The sequence below is a fragment of the Netta rufina genome (genome assembly GCF_964035555.1).
Source record: "Netta rufina genome assembly, chromosome: Z".
Lineage (NCBI taxonomy): Eukaryota > Metazoa > Chordata > Aves > Anseriformes > Anatidae > Netta > Netta rufina.
This window is the reverse complement of record NC_140126.1, coordinates 22,869,301-22,885,778: the sequence shown is the minus strand read 5'-3', so window position 1 is coordinate 22,885,778 and position 16,478 is coordinate 22,869,301. Positions and strand designations below refer to the sequence as shown.

General features: G+C 40.2%; 1 protein-coding gene across 1 annotated transcript; it reads left to right on the top strand.

Moving 5' to 3' along the window:
• The first annotated feature begins 306 nt into the window (after positions 1-306).
• On the top strand, positions 307-16,461 carry HEXB (hexosaminidase subunit beta). Its single transcript, XM_084304971.1, has 14 exons — positions 307-665; positions 746-897; positions 3,006-3,071; positions 3,860-3,906; positions 4,115-4,225; positions 6,526-6,627; positions 7,978-8,107; positions 9,878-10,058; positions 11,184-11,270; positions 11,849-11,921; positions 12,504-12,678; positions 13,450-13,540; positions 13,754-13,858; positions 16,163-16,461. The coding sequence occupies exons 1-14, from the start codon at positions 355-357 to the stop codon at positions 16,221-16,223; spliced, it is 1,692 nt and encodes a 563-aa protein (XP_084161097.1). The 5' UTR covers positions 307-354; the 3' UTR covers positions 16,224-16,461.
• The last annotated feature ends 17 nt before the right edge of the window (positions 16,462-16,478 follow it).

The following is a 16,478-nucleotide window of genomic DNA, read 5'->3' as shown; positions in this document are numbered from 1 at the left end:
GTAAAAAATAAAAATAAAATAAAAATCCCCCAGGACTGCAATTATTTTGCGACAACAAACGCGATTCTTAAGATTTTATTTCACAAAGCCGTAATCCAAAATTGCCACAATCTCTCTCCACACACACACACAAATATGAACTCCCTCCCCCCCCCCGCCCCCCCAACCCCTCTCCTCAGCCCGTGACCCGGGGGCGGCCGTTGCGCTGCGCGGCCCCGCCATGAGGCGGCCGTGGGGGCGGTGCCGCGGCCGTCCCGTGATGGCGGAGGCGGGGCGGTGGCAGGGGCAGGGGCAGGCGGTGGCGGCGGCGGCGGCGGTGGTGGTGGACCGGCGCGGGGACGGCCCCGCAGTGCCATGGGCAGAGCCATGGGGCTGGCAGGGCTGCTGCTGGGGCTGCTCCTCGTGCCCGCCGTGCTGCTGAGCACCAGCCTCGGCCGCGGCGACCCGCCGCCGGAGCCCGAGCTGGGGCTGGGGCTGGGGCTGGGGCTGGGGCTGGGCGAGGGGCCGCTGGCCGCCGCCGCCGAGGACTCGCTGTGGCCGCTGCCGCAGTCGCTCCGCACGTCCCGGCGGCAGCTGCAGCTCGCCCCCGACCGCTTCCAGCTGGTGCACGGCGCCGGCTCCTCGGCCGGGCCGGGCTGCGGGATCTTGCAGGATGCCTTCCGCAGGTCAGCGGGGGCCGGGAGGGGACCGGGGGGGAAGTAGTCGGGGGTTGCCGGCGGCCGCCTGAGGGTGTCTGTGTCCGCAGGTACTACGAGTACATCTTCGGGCAGTCCCGCTGGCGGAGCCCCGGCCGGCGGTGGCCGTCGCTCCGCCGGGAGCTGTCGCAGCTGCAGGTGGTGATCGCGGCCCCGGAGCCCGGCTGTGACAGCTACCCGCGCCTGGCGTCCAGCGAGGCCTGTGAGTACCCCGCCGGCTCCCACACGGCGCTGTGTGCTGGGCTGCAGCCCGCACCGAGCTGTCAACTTGCTTAGGATTTACAGTCTGTGATTTCCGCGGTTTGGTTGGTGTTTAACACGTTTACCTGCTAGTAACTGAGCAGTCAGAGGTGCTGTGCTATACCCAGTTACGTGGGGTGAGATCTGCACATAGTCAAGGCACCGTCTTTTCTCTCAGCAAGGGGTGTGGGATGAAGGCTGGCTTTGCTTGTTCATCTGCTCACCTTTCAGATATCTAAACCTGAACTGTGCTGGCTCACGTACCTGTTATTTTTCCTTTTCAAAAAAAAAATAATAATAGAAAGCATGCAGTCAAACTTCTCGTCATTCATCCTGCAGGGCTATAAATACACTTTCATTCTACTGAGAGCTACAAAACAGGATTAAAAATAAGATGACTATATTACATTTGGCACACAACAATTCTTTAGTTCCATGACTCAAGTCCAGATCGGAGAAAAACTCAAAACTGACTACAGAAGTTTCTTAACAGCACAGAATGCAGCACCTTCAATTTATCTGGCTCTGTCTGGAGATAATCTGTAACAGTCTGGGCAGTTGTTTGGTATCCAGGATACAGATTCCTAGTAAAAGATCCTTTTAATCTTAAGCCATACATTAACAGCAGGACTAATTCTACCTGACTTGTGAAAGAATGTGTTGATTTTAAATGCACTTAGCCCCTTTTGTACACATAGCCAAGTAGTGTAATTTTGCTGTGCAAATTTTTCACACATTTCAATGCAAACAGGATGCAGCAGCAAAACTGCTAATGCTTTAGAGTTCTTCTGCCATGGTCAGGTTATTACATTGCTTTACTACTTGGTGGACTTTGAACTGCTTTCTGAACTTGAGTTCTGAACCAAAGCTGATTCTTCTTTTCTAAAAGGGAATTAGTTGCTGGATGGAGCAGTTTGGTTCATTTCAGTAGCTATCCCATAGCAAGAGTATTGTATACCTAACCAAAGTACAGGTTATCTGCCTTTCTCTCTGCTGGCTTCTTTCTTCTTTGTGTAAAAGGTTCCATACAGACTTACAAAACTTGTTGTTCTGCATTCGTTTAAGACACACATTCAGAAAAAAACGTCTCAAAAGCAAATCCCTGACTAGCCTACAGGTTACCAAAAAAAAAAAAAGAGAGAGAGAGAGATTGCAGTTATCTTCTAAGTTCTGTTTCTTACCTAGAACTTCCAATGTACACAGAATTGTCTGTGTTTAGGTTAAAATTGAAGTCTGGGATACTTTCTTCATGTCCCTGAATTACTTTTCTCTGGTAGTTTAGTCAAAAGTTTGAACCATGTAATTTGTAACCAACCCCTCCTTCAGACTGAGGCAGGTGCAACAATCTACCCCTCCAATACTTGCTTATTTACCAGAATTTGTTGAACCATCTTACATGGAAAAATGAAATGACTTGTTTTTTTCCCCCAGTACTTTGTGGACAGTAACACTTCCTCAAACACAAGGTGGGATTGTTATGGATCTTTTCGGATAGTATTCTTCATTTTGCTTACCTTACTTCATCTTACTGATACCCTACACATGCTCATTAGATGTTTGGTATTTTTGTTCCTTTTTAATGAGATCTTTATGATAAGCACCAAGTAATATTACTTAACAAACCATACCTCTAAAAAAATATGTAAGCATGACATATCTAAAGTGAATATAAAAGGAGAAGTAAAGTTCTGTGGTTAGGTCCAACTTAGTTACCTAACCCTCACTGCCTCCATATTAAATGCAAAAACATCAATTGAGCTAAACTATTCTGAAATTCAGGCCCATGTGCAACACTGAACATTCCCATTATTAAAACTGTATTTTTTTTTTTAGCATCTTACTTGTTAACTGCTGTTTCAGACTAGTAGCTTACGCAGTTTTGGGAGCCCATAAATGAAAAATAGCTACACAGTATCACCATTAAAAACAGAAATAGCATTTATTAGAATTAAAAAAAAAAAAAATCTGCAAAAAAAAAAAAAGGCAAACCTAAGAATCACTTAACTCCTGTTAATATTGTCCTATCAATTCATGCTTTCTTGAGGAATATTTTTTTTTTCTTCTCTTTAGATTATTTAACTATAGCTGAGCCTGTGGCTGTACTGAAAGCAGATGAGGTATGGGGTGCTTTAAGAGGTAAGTCTTTCCATATGTACTTTCCATATAGAGCTGTTTGTTCTGAGGTTATATAGACTGCATGGCAGAGTAGGAATCAGCTGACCACTAAGGTCTGCCCTCGTTCAGAGTTTTATGGGAAGTAAACTTGGTCATGGATCCCAGAAGGGTACAAAGGTGTGCATTGGACACCTCAGTCTATATGTTCAGCATCCCAGATCCAGTGGCACACCGTAGTTCCACTCTTGCTGTGTCTGAAATCATCCAAGCCAACCAGATTCTGGGTGCCTAAAACCTCTTTGATCTACAGTGTGAACAAATTATTCTCTGACTGCATCTAATAGCTGAACATGCAGAACTCATCACCAAAAAGACCATAACACTGAAGTCTTGGTCTGCTGTACTTAATATCTGAATTATATATATTTTTTTTCTTGCTGAATTAGGAAGTTCACCTGTTCCAGAAATGACAGGAATATATGCATGTTAACACCAGACATTGCTACCTTGCTCTCAGTAGCTTCTGTTCTATTCAAGGATTAATTTGGTACAGCTGAACTGTAATGATAATATTCAATACTTGTATATAATGGAGAGTTTGAGCTGTGCTCTCTTCCTTAAGTGGTTAAGCTTACTTCCTTAAATGTGCTTGAGCAACTAAGGAAAATGTGATAACAAGAAAGAAACTGTCACAAGGCATTCTTTCAAACTATGTGCATGCCTGGAAATAGTTTTGATCCTGTTTTTAACTGAAGTTTTAAGGACAAGTACTGTGTTGTACTCCAGATCTCTTTCTTTGATTTTTCCAGGTTTGGAAACCTTCAGTCAGCTGGTTCATGAAGATGATTATGGAAGTGTAAGTTATAGCTATTAACTAAAGGCACAGTTCTGATGAGACAGCCACATTCTATGTTAGGTGCTTTTCTAGAAACAGCAGCTCTACAAGTTTCATTAACTATTTTCTCAGAAAGTAATGTTTGTGTGTTAACAAATTGAGAAGTATTTCCTGTTTGTAGTGATGAACATAAAAAGAGAATTCTAATTCTTAAATCTCATTCTCCTAGTTTCTTGTCAATGAATCTGTTATCTACGACTTCCCAAGATTTGCTCATAGAGGAATCTTACTTGACACATCAAGGCACTATTTGCCATTGAAATCCATTCTCACAAACCTGGTAAGTGGACGGTCACGTATCATTAATAAGGAAGGCTTTTTGTTGTTGTATATTGTCCCCTGAAGTAGATAGCATTCGTGTTGAAATGAAAAGAGAACCCGCCTGACTTCTAAAAGTGAAATTCTCTAAGTGGCGATCAGAGCCTACAGCCAGAGCATACACTGGTGATGAATTGAGTGTGAAGTTGCCATGTAAATCTGTAAAGAAAGCTGGGATTTGTGCACCATGGGTTTTCAGTATTTTCTGTTGTTTACACCAACTCATGCTCGTGTATTTCAAGGTCTAATTTGAGTGTCAGTGGTTGCAGGAAAGCTACAGGCTTTTCAGTAGCCACATAGTTCTTTGTTGTGTTGCTAAGAGCAATTCAGTAATGAAATACAAAGGGAGGTTCCATTGGGAGCTACTGATTTCTTTCACTGCTTTCTCTCAAAAAGGAGTAAACTTTCTTCAAAAAGCATGAGCCCAGTGAGAAATGTGTACTCCCACCTTGATGGGAAGGTGAGGAATTTGTCTAATTACAGCACCCAAACCTGTGGGTTTTCTTATTTCATACTGTTCTTTTCCCCTGTTTAAAACAAACACAAAAAAAAAAAAAAAAAAAAAAAAACAACACAAAAATAAACTTGAAGCAGGGCTTACTTCATTAAAGTGGGGGAGCCTTTGAATGAAGGAACATGCAGTTTCCTGTCTTATCTCTGTCTTCTTTTCCAAGATAAATTTTTCTTAGATATTTCCCTCCGTGTTCCAGAACTTTGCAGGGCAGACTTGTGATGGGCAGGAAGAGAGCACAGGTAAAACTGGCCTTTATTTGTGAGGTCATCCTTGAGCTGTGCTCGGAACTAGCTTTTCTATGAGTATTTACAACTTGTATTTACCTTTAAAAATCAGTCCTTGCTTGGCTACTAGCGTTTGTGCAGCTAGTCATTTAAAACTGATAATGCTTATCCTGCTCAAGTAGTTCCTCTGTCAATATTTGTTGTCAGTATTTGTTGAGTTTTCTAAAAGGGTAGATGTATGTCCAAAGTGTAACTTGACTTCTGAGACTTGTATTTCTAACCATCATTGTATTTTCATAACTGTTGCTCTTTTATTTTCTTTCCTTAAATTATCTCTGTGGCCCAACTACTTCACCAGACCTGTGTTTCATTCCATTTTACTGGCTTATGAAAAAGTGTGCCTGTTTGAATCCGGGCTAACCTAATAGAAAGCAGCAGTAATCCCTTCACTGACATGTGGTAATTAGATGCTTAAGACAGCAGTTTAAGTACATTTCCTGTTTGTGTCTTGTTAATGTACTGTATCTCCAGGAACGACATCGTCCTTGAGAAAGGAAAGACTGTGGGGAGGGTCAGGAAGTATAATTTTTATGTGGAAATATGGTAGTTGGTAGAAATGCATGCAGGCGAGCAATTATCAAAACTATTGCTCTCTGATAAAACTGATGAAGTAATTCTGGCAAATGGACAAAGTATGAATCTTTGGATTTGGCAGTAGCTTGCTGAAGAGATTTTTGTTGCTTCTGAAAAGACAGGTTGGATGAAAAAAGGGGAAAAAATCTAATTGTGGTGAGAGATTGGGAGCAACTGTGTTGCAATTACTTGGAGCAGAAGAATGCAGAGGATGCATTCCTTCCATTCCAAGCACACAACACTTAGATTAACTGTGAGAAACTTCTATAACTCATGATACCTTTGTAACTGTCCACTGGAGTCATGATTCTATAATACAAGTGTTTGTTTATCTTTATATTTTACATTGTACATTATCAATACTGACACTGTATTGACAGAAAAATGCATAGTTTGTCTTGCCTGCACTTGAAATGGATACTGGAAGGGTTACTAGGAAGTAAGGATGTACTCAGTGGTGGGAATCTCTCTCATGCTGTTTACTTTTCAAGTCCAGAGTGTCTAGGTAGAAAAGCATAAGCTTTCCTGTAAGGTGAAATAGCTGGTTTTATGTAGAGAATCATGCAAACGTGTTGTGAAGTGGAAAAATTATTAAGAATTTATAGTAGTTCCTCTTCTACCAAGCAGTGTAGCATGATCAGATGAAGTGCTCATGGACTCTGCAGTGTAGGACTGAAGAGAATAGATGATGGAGGAAAGGAGAAGGTTATAAACAGGTTGGTGTGTTCTAGTGTATGATTCTATAGTTCAGTGAAAAATAGTATGCTTTTCCTTCATTTTAGTTGTTGCTTTAGTCATGCAGGATGTAATAGGAGAAGACCACCTTCTTTTGCCTAAATTTTTTGTGAGACTGAAGTGCTTAACTGGACTGTACTGCATTGTTCGTTACAGGATGCCATGGCTTTTAACAAGTTCAATGTCCTCCACTGGCATATAGTCGATGATCAGTCATTTCCTTACCAGAGTATGTATTTTCCTGAGCTAAGTAACAAGGTGAGTAAACATCTTTGGAGCAGGGATGAACATGCAGGAATTAATATGTGCCACGTATTTCTGGCACATCTTTTGTGAAAATAAAATACAAAAGCGAGAGCCTGTGAATGGTTGAATACACCAGCCTAAGCTGATTGTGAAACAGTACGAGAGATTCCAAAAATCTGTACGCTTGGAACCACTGTAATAGTACTTTTGCTCTTTCAGAGATCCAGTTAACTTTACAAGACATTCTGCTTCTATAAGATCCAAAAGTGAAAGGATGTTTTCTAAAAAATACAGGGTGATGTATGTCTCTACTCCCTGACTCACAGCAGCTTTTGCTAATTAATGAAAGCCATCAAGAGGTTCTTGCTCAGTAGCAGCCAAATCAAGTATGCTGAAGCAGACTGAGCTAATGCACAAGATTTGTGATTATTTTAAAATGCTTGATAGACTCTGACCTGCATATGAAAATTACACAGGCAGTGCTTAGAGCAGACGTCAATGAAGAACTTCAAAATTCAGAAATTGTAGATGTTGGTTGGTGCAGTCAGATCAGTTTTCCTGGAAATGGCTGTGGAGTTCTGTCCTATTCCCCAGTAACCACTGGGGAGAGTGATGTCCTTTGCCAGAATAATCTTCTTTCGAAAGGCATGCTTACCATTAGCTTTTTTTGAGTCAATCTGCTGTGGAAACCGTTCTGGATAAATGGAAGCTTAAGGCACAATCAATCATGAGGAGTCACGATGCTTTTCTTAAGCAGTTTTGCTGTTTGACAAGTGTGTGTTTTACCAAACTGTAGAAATGTGGGACAGTCATGACATTGGTTGGCTGTGTGGAAGTGGAATAATACTCAAATACAGCATCACAAAACAAACACACCCTGATGCTAAATTGGACAATGTATCAAAATAGACAAGTAGAGGTATCAGAAGAAAACACCATTCTTTCTGATTCAGCAGAACTTTTCCATTGGTCTTGCACATCAAGGAACAAGGGCCCTCTGTTTCAGAGTCAGTGATGCAGAGATGGAGGAGAAATCTAACTTGCTTCTCTGCAGAAGAAGTGAAAAACTTACCTTTTAAAAACATGATGGAATAGAATCCAATTTTGTTACGTTCCTCAGTAACTGAACCTGAGAAGAAAGAAGAGTCTCCTCAGGAGATTTATCTTAGGGTGAAAATGTGGTTCGTATTTCTCACTAGTCAGCCAAAAAGTTCTGTCAGTGCAGTTGCACATGTGATAACCTAGAAAAGGCCAACTTGTAAAAATACTCTGCAGTCTAAAAAAAATAACACTTTAATCCCAATTTTGTGAGCTGCTGGTATAACATTTTGTAAACTTTCTCAAAATATGAACACTTCACAGGGAGCTTACTCCTATAACCACATCTATACTCCTACTGACGTCCGTCTGGTGATTGAGTACGCCCGGTTAAGAGGCATTAGAGTTATCCCAGAGTTTGATACCCCAGGACACACGCAGTCTTGGGGAAAAGGTATGTCCAAGAAAGTACTAATAGTTAAAAGATTATGATAAGTAAAGTGTAGCATAATATTCCTGTATTAAAGCAAATAGGCTTATTGAAAGCAGCCTTTGAAGTATTTTTGAAAGGCCATTGGTATGAGATAAGCAAGGGGAAGAATCAATAATGACCAGGACCTTTACATTTTAGAGGAACTGAAGTGCATAGAGGAAGCTGGAACCGAGCCGTCATTTCCTGTGCTGGATGCGTGTGCAAAGGCACAAGTATATTTTGCCTGCCTTGGACTTCATATTGATATTATCACTCCATCCAGTCCTCTTGAGGTTACAGTAGTAGGGCAGTGGCTAGAAATAGTGAGCTTCTGTCTCTGGGGTAGAGATTTCTTTTTTGATAAGGTTCTTTCAACATGGTTGATGTTTCTGTCTGTCAGTAAAGTGATACTCTGCCGGTGTACAAAATACAGAGAACCTGGATGCTTTTAGTTCACTCCGTCTTCTGCATTTCATAGTAGTGTTCTTGGTTGTGATGCTTGAACCCTGAGTGATGGCGTTTGCGTGTGCTCAGGGACCGGGGAACCTTGTATTTTAATTCAAGATGTACTGACTGTGATTTCACTGCAATTAGGTGAAGATGTTTCTGGCCAAACTGGGAATAGTATAGATTTTCTAGTCCATCTTAGCTCTAGCTTCAGCAACAAGATGTCTTGTATTCATCCTGTGGGAAGCATGACCAGAACACTGGAAATGCTTCCGGCTGTCTTACTAACATTAAATGAGAGAGAAAGGAACAACACAAAAGCTGAATTGGTAAACATCCTTTCTCAATCTTTCATCTTATACAATCCTTATTGCTATGATGTATTAACAAAAGCCAGTGGCACGTCTGGAGATACATAAGTTGGTCTGCGTTCATACTAAGAGAGGAAGGTTCAGCTCTCATGCCTGAAATTAGCTGGTCACAGTAGCTTCGTGGATGACAGCTGTTTTAACGTGAGAACTGTAGCTATGCTTTGCCTGCTTCTAAATTCAAGATGCTGGAGAGAGGCTTGAAGGCATGCGTGGAGGGTAGGTGAAGCAATGTACTAGCAGGGCCCTGTTTGGGTGAACGTGCATGGAACAGAAAACATGCAGCTGGAAGGTGCTGCTGCTACAGTCATGATAAACAGAGTAAACTGAACTTAGGGATCTCCAGCCTACGTATAAAAACTTTATGCTGTTTTGCTCTTCTAGCTCATGTTACTTCAGGTGGCTTGACTCAAGAACCAGTGGTTAGGAGGTTTTTGTTTTGTTGAGTGTAATGTTATTATTTCTAAATTTTGTTTTGTTTTTATATAGCCTTCCTTTTTGTAGTAAAATCAACTTCCTAGCACACTGGGAAAAACTCCTACCTCAAGCCAAACAAGTCCCACCTACTTAGGTGCTAACAAAACAAGAGTACTAAAAAGAGAACAGAGACACACTCATTATATTTGGCTTCTTTTGTAAATCTGTTAAAGCTTACCTGTTCAAGTAGTTGTCCAGAAGCTGCTTTCCAGGACATGTTCTATAAATTTATGCTTTCAAATCAGAAGTCTAAAAGCCAGAAACCTAACTTCCAGTTAGAGGGTTGCTCAATCTTGGGCAAAACTGTTGTATTTTAACTTGCCTCTTTTTCATGGTACATGGAATAGATGAGCACTTTAGTCATGAATATTAACCTTTGTAATAAGGTAAACTACATCCTGCTAGCAGAGGTAGCACACCAGCATGGAACTGAATATTCTCTATTAATTGTTTTTATTAGGTCAAAAAGATCTTCTCACCCCTTGTTACAACGGAGAACAGCCAAGTGGGTCCTTTGGACCTATAAATCCCATTTGGAATTCAACTTATGACTTCATGACTAAATTCTTCAAAGAAATCAGCAGTGTATTTCCTGATGCCTACATTCACCTAGGAGGAGATGAAGTGAGCTTCGATTGTTGGTATGGTCACGGTTCAAAGAGCAAATAGCTAGTGTCTCTTGAACTTGCCTAAATCCATGGCACTCAGTTGTGTGAGATGGTTTTTCACTGCTTATCCCAAAGATATTCACCATTCCTACTTCTGTAAAAATTTTCAGGCAGAGCATTTGTGATCTTCAACAAGCAAGTGCTGTAGGAGTTAGAGTTGTGTAGGATTTTATTTTGACCAGTAGTTTCACAAATGTTCAGCTATTAAAAATGATTCCTTTAAGGAAACAAGCCATGCAGAAGGGAGAACAATTATGGGAGAAAAGTACTATAGGAGATAATTAACATTTAAGTGCTTTGTGTTAAAGGAAAAGCAGTCCTTCCTGTTGAGTTCTGTCTTCCAGAAGATCTGTTAACATTAAGAATTAGAACACTGACTCTTGATTGCTTGTATTGCAAGTATGGCATGTATTAATACAGTTCTTCAAGTTGCAGATTTTTACTGTTTTGGGAGTCTTTCTGATCAGGAAATGAATAATACAGAATTTGGAGATGATCTAATTACTATTCAGATTGATCTAGTTAATATTGTGTATTTTCTTGAAGCATCAAATCTGAACGCTCAGGACTTTTTTGTTGTTGTTGTTGTTGTTTGATTGTTTTTTTTTTGTTGTTTTTTTTTAAATAAAGATAGATTCTGGCAAATTTCATATCACAACATGTTACATTGCTTTAGGGGAGTTTTCTCAAGCTTCGTTCTTGATGTCATTCCCACAGATCTCCTGGTACTGCTAAACTCCCAGTCTGCTCAGTTTCTAGCTCTGCTAGCAATCTTCCCACAAAACCACTGAGAAACCAGGAACCCCAGAGATTTTAGGAACTTCAGGCAGTCTGCCAGAGGCTGCTTCAAAGCAGTGACTTAAGTAGCATTCCCAGAGAATGATGACTGTTGGCTTTCTTTCAAATCAGGATGAAATTTGGTTTCAAAACACCTAAGTCATCCTACTGCTTCTGCTCTCTTAGATATGCCATAGCCTGGAATCCACAAGGAATCAGCTAGTGTACTGTACATAGGTGAAACTAGTTGGGAAATCAGGTTTAAAACAAACAAACAAAGTTATTCTTCTTTTATAACTTGTTTTATTGTTACTGTTTAAGGAAATCTAACCCCGATGTGAAAGATTTCATGAAGGAGCAAGGTTTTGGCATTGACTATGCTAAACTGGAATCGTACTACATTCAGAAGTATGTTTTTTGCTTTTATTTCCTACCCAGCTTATCACAGCCTCTATCTGAGGGGAGTGTTGGGGTGCAGATACAGAAGCTATTTTAGACTGTATAGCATTCAAAAATTCCCATGTATGGGGTAGTGCCTACTCACTTTCCAATTTATGCACTGAATATAAAGTTTACAGCTTTAAAATGTGTAACACAAGGATATGTAGGCTAGTTCTAAGCATGGTCTGAATGTGTTGAGTACCTTAAGCTGGGTATCTTGAAATGTCAGTATAAAAGGTGGGGAGGGAAAGTCCTAAGGCTTTTGTGGCCATTTATTTCACTTGTTTGTAAATAATACAGATTTTAGCACCTTTATGAGCTACTGGTTGTTCTGTACCTTAGTTTGTGTTACTGCACATGCATATCCTTATACATGTGCCCTTCTAGACAGCACTGAAAGCCAAAACTAGAAAAAAAACCTTTTTGTTTCTTTACACAGCGTTGGAAAGGCCTGATGTGCATTGGAGTAGGAAATATTGTTATGTTGTATGTCTGTACTTGAGCTACTTGATGTTCATAAACATCATCTTATTCTCAAATTCTAGGATTTTGGATATTGTTTCCTCTTATAACAAAGGATACATGGTCTGGCAAGAAGTGTTCGATAACAAAGCACAGGTAAGATTGGGAAGTAAGTAATGTGCTTTTGCATAACTGCACAGTATTGTGGGAGGCTTCCAAAATAGAATAATAAGTAATTTTGGTTGTGTCTTTTAAGAATTAAAAGCAAATCTGCTGACCTTAGCAGTACGGGCAAAATAGGTGAAACAGGAACACCAGCCCTGCAGCACGTTCTTGAAGTGAAGGCAGATAATATAATGATGTAGAGCATCAGAGTAAAAAGCAGAAAAGTTTCTATTCTTTTTTATTTAAGTTTTCTGACATAACGGTCCACCTAGACTAGAAACACTTGGTGCTCAGCTTTTAGGAGCTGGTCAGGTGGCTGGCGCACGTAGGACCCATTTCAGAGTATTAACTGTGTATAAACTAAGCTTCTAGCATGAACTCTGTTTAAAACTAACAATCAAATAGTCAGCTTTAGGTTTTCTATGCAATAAAACAACCAAAGGCAGCTTCCAAAATACTCCTCTTCAAACTAGAATGTCACACCCCAAGTTTTGAAATCCATTATCCTTTTCCTGATTACAGCAGTTAGGATTGTCTTTCATGTAAATTTCCTTTTTTATTTTTCCCTCTTAGCTGAAACCAGATACTGTAGTTGAAGTGTGGATGGCAAATAACTATGCTCATGAACTAAGCAGTGTCACTCAAGCAGGGTTCACTGCTATCCTAGCAGCTCCCTGGTATTTGGATTACATTAGTTATGGACAAGACTGGAAGAAATACTACAGCGTTGAACCACGCAACTTCCCTGGTTTGTTATCCTACTTTTTTTTTATATGCATGTTTTTTGTGTGAAAGTCTTAGATTCATAATAATTTAAAAATGGGAAGGAAAAGCTGTTTAGCGATGTGTGCAGTCAGTATGATCTGATAATCAAAGAACTTGTTTGCCAGCCAGAGCTCTGCAAAACTCTTACATAAAAATATAAACTTCCTATTTTTCAAATGGAAAAGCATCTGACACTGGTGCATGTGTGCTGGACTGTGTGTACAGATATGTCATGCATTAGGGACAGAATTGTGCAAAATGTCTGCTGGTAGACAGACACTGAATTCGGATTTTGAAGCAACCTTCTACAATGTTAGACTATTCTAGAAAAGGTATGTTCTCTCCCTCTAGCTGAAGCTGATACAAAGATTTTAGGGTTTTCCCTGGGCTTTCTTTTTATATAAGGTATTAGGGAGAACACCTGACTGCTTCAAAAAATGTTCTGTGTGTAATAGAAAGAGCAATTTCCATCATGACTAGAATCCCTGAAGGTCTAGAGGCTCGGGTGTGTCTTCAGAGGCTAAAAGTTAAAATCTTTTCTGCCAGAGAAGGGAAACAGGCTTACCAGTCAAATGGGATAATCATTATCACATTCAGTAGCAGGACTAGCAAAATGTTAAGTTTGTGCTCAGGATACGTTATATGATAAAATGAACATCAGCTGAGCAGCAGTTCGAGTAGTGAAAAGTGAAATTTCTGATACATGCCCCTCTTCTGCACAAATACAAATTCAATCTTTCTGTTTTGAATTCAGGATCTGAAAAACAGAAAAAGCTCCTAATAGGTGGAGAAGCTTGCTTGTGGGGAGAATTTGTGGATGCAACTAACCTCACACCAAGACTGTGGTATGAACTTCTTTACGTTTAGATTTTAGATAGCTAGCTACAAGGAGTATGAACTAATCTAGCAGGACTGTATGTTAGTGGTAACAGAGCTCTGTACTGACCTTGAGCAGCTATAAAAAATGGTGCTTCTGGATACAAGACTTGGTATTAAAAACTTTAATCCATTCTTGGTTGTAGACCGTGTCTCCTCTGAAACTTAATTTATCTTTACAGGCCTCGGGCAAGTGCTGTAGGGGAAAGACTCTGGAGCAGCAGCAACGTGACCGACTTGCAGGACGCCTATAAAAGACTGTCTAATCATCGATGCCGCATGCTCAGGTAAGATTAATAGTTCTAGTAAACCTGGGGTTTTCGTGACTTACAGACAGTGGTGCTGAAGTACAGGCCTAACTTGCTGGCTCAGAAATGAAGGGAGGAGAGCTATCAGTCTCGTTGATGTAGATATCATCCCATGTGTTTTTGTTTTTGTTTTTTTTTTTTATCTTCAGAGGGGGAAGAACAGATGCAGTAAGACAGGAGTTCAAAGACTTTTGCAAATAACATTCTCAAAACCATTAACCCTCAGCAATGAAATATTAGAACTCATCTTTGTTCCTCTTCCCTCTAAAGAAAAAAACCTGCCCCAAGATTGACTTATTTCAGACAACAAAGGTTATTTAAGGGCATATAGGAGGAATACACAGACGGGAGAAAAAGTAGACTTTTTTTTTTTTTTTAATTACTGGGAAAAAAAAACTAGTTACCACAGGCAATCAGATGGAGCTTTTCGCATGAGAGGTGAGCCTGGATGATCTGTTCTTTCAGGTATTGCCTTAATGTAGGGACTGAGAGGTAGATAGGGAGACCATGTACAATTAAGCTTTATTTATGGGTATGGTAAACCACGTTTGTTCATAACTGATTGTTTTCTGCAGTCTTTCTCAAAAAGTGCCTAGACGAGTTGTTGGTTTTTTATTGTCAGTGCTGCCTTTTTATATTGGTGGCTGTAGAAGTGAGTCAGTTCCACGTCTGAAGTCCAAGTCCGACTCCACTCTTAAAAGCACACAGCCACAGAGACATTTAGATTTTCTCAAACGTTGCTGCAAAGTTGGACTGCAGCAAGAATGCAACACAACATATAGCTTTACAATAGTTTATGACTAATCATAGAAAATACCAACCATGGGAAACAGGATTTTGAGGTAGAGGCTTTTAAAGGACAAGATGCATGGCAGTGCCCAAAAGTCAAGCGCTTTGCTCTGGTTCCTGTAGATATCTCAGCAAGATTATCTGTCACAATCACCAACTTTTAGCTTAAAGTATATGCTAACTTTATAGAGTGACTGAAAGTCTCAATGTAATTTTGACTTCTCAGGTTTATTTCAAGCTGGCTTTAAAGAATGCTATAGGAAAATATTGTTGTGCATGAATTGCATCATCTTCCTCAGTCCTGAGAAAGACAGATATGTTAAGAGGAAATTAACAAACACATGTTAAAAACAAGATTAAAGGGCATTAAAAAACATCCCATCACTTAACAGGATCTTATATCTCTTGCTGGGGCTCAGGGGGAATGCTGATAAAACTGAACAGTGTGGTGGCTGTGCTACTGGGATCAAGGTTTTACAGCGAACTAAGTCATGATGTTCCTAGACTTAGGTTAGTTGTTGCAGCCTCTCCATCCTCTTCCTTAACACTGATACCTGTGCAGTACCTGCAGCAAAGGGAGCTGGTCCAGATGACTGTGGTAAGTTACTCGTGTAGCATGAGAGATGGGGAACACAGGGACAAGATAAAGACAGCTCTCTGCACTTGTACATTTCCCTTAAGCTACTTTCAGGCAATTTCAGGCAACTGTGTACATCTGGATATCAGGCAGCAAGGAAAAGAGTAGGTAGAAATTTAACATCTATATCAAAGTCAGCAGAAGAATGGTAAATCTTATCTGAATGCAGAGTAAATGCTACTGAAATAGTACTATAAAAGCAGCTACTAGTCAGATCTAAACTCAGCTTCCTGTAGTAGGATACAGAAGCACAAAATACAGAGGAATAGTGATGGGAGAAGGGAAACAGAGACCTAGACGTCTTTTAGCAGAATTTTGACTATCACTACTTTCTTTCTGAAACATCTCTCATAGTATCTTACTAATTTTTTGTATTTGGTGTGTGTGTGTGTGTGTTTTTTTTTTTAAGTGCATCTGTCTGGCAAGAGACCTTTTATTAAGCTAATCTTCCCAAAGTAATAAATTGAATAAAAGGACAGTTACAACTGCATATGAAGGAAATGTTAGGTTGGGAGAGGAGTATGTAAATGGAAACAATTTTTATGTTTTTACATTCATTACTCCTCTTCAATAATAGCAATAATTTTTTCAGCATAGCAAAACTCACAGGCCCTGAGTTGAAGCTTTTCAACCCATTTTCTATTATTCTGGTACAACTGACTGAATCAGAGAACTGTACTTAGCTTGATAATTCTGCACAGCCAGCCATCAAACAGGGCCCTTCTGACTCCCTAAGCAGGCCATCTATTTTGTTTACACGAAGCAGATTAAAGCAGAGTGCCAGTATCTCTCTTCCTGCCTGTATCACTAGTCCATTATTTGGTTAATCATACATATTCCACTTTGTTTTTTAACAGACGTGGCATAGCAGCTGAACCTCTCTTTGTTGGGTACTGTGCCCATGAAGCAAGAGGGTGATAACTGCTTCAGAGACATCTGCTCAACAACCTGAAGTGCCTCTGGATTGTGAACATGTGTACACGTGGTTTGATCGGTGAACAAAGACTTAAAATTTTCACTTTTAAGTAAAGTTATTTGGCATTCTTCTTGGAGTAAAAACAATGTTGTTTGTTTGTTTGTTTGTTTTAATTAGGTATAATGGGATTAGTCCCATATCATGCTTTCATGAGAGGTATTCTTCACTGTGAAATCTTGGAACTTGATACTTTACAT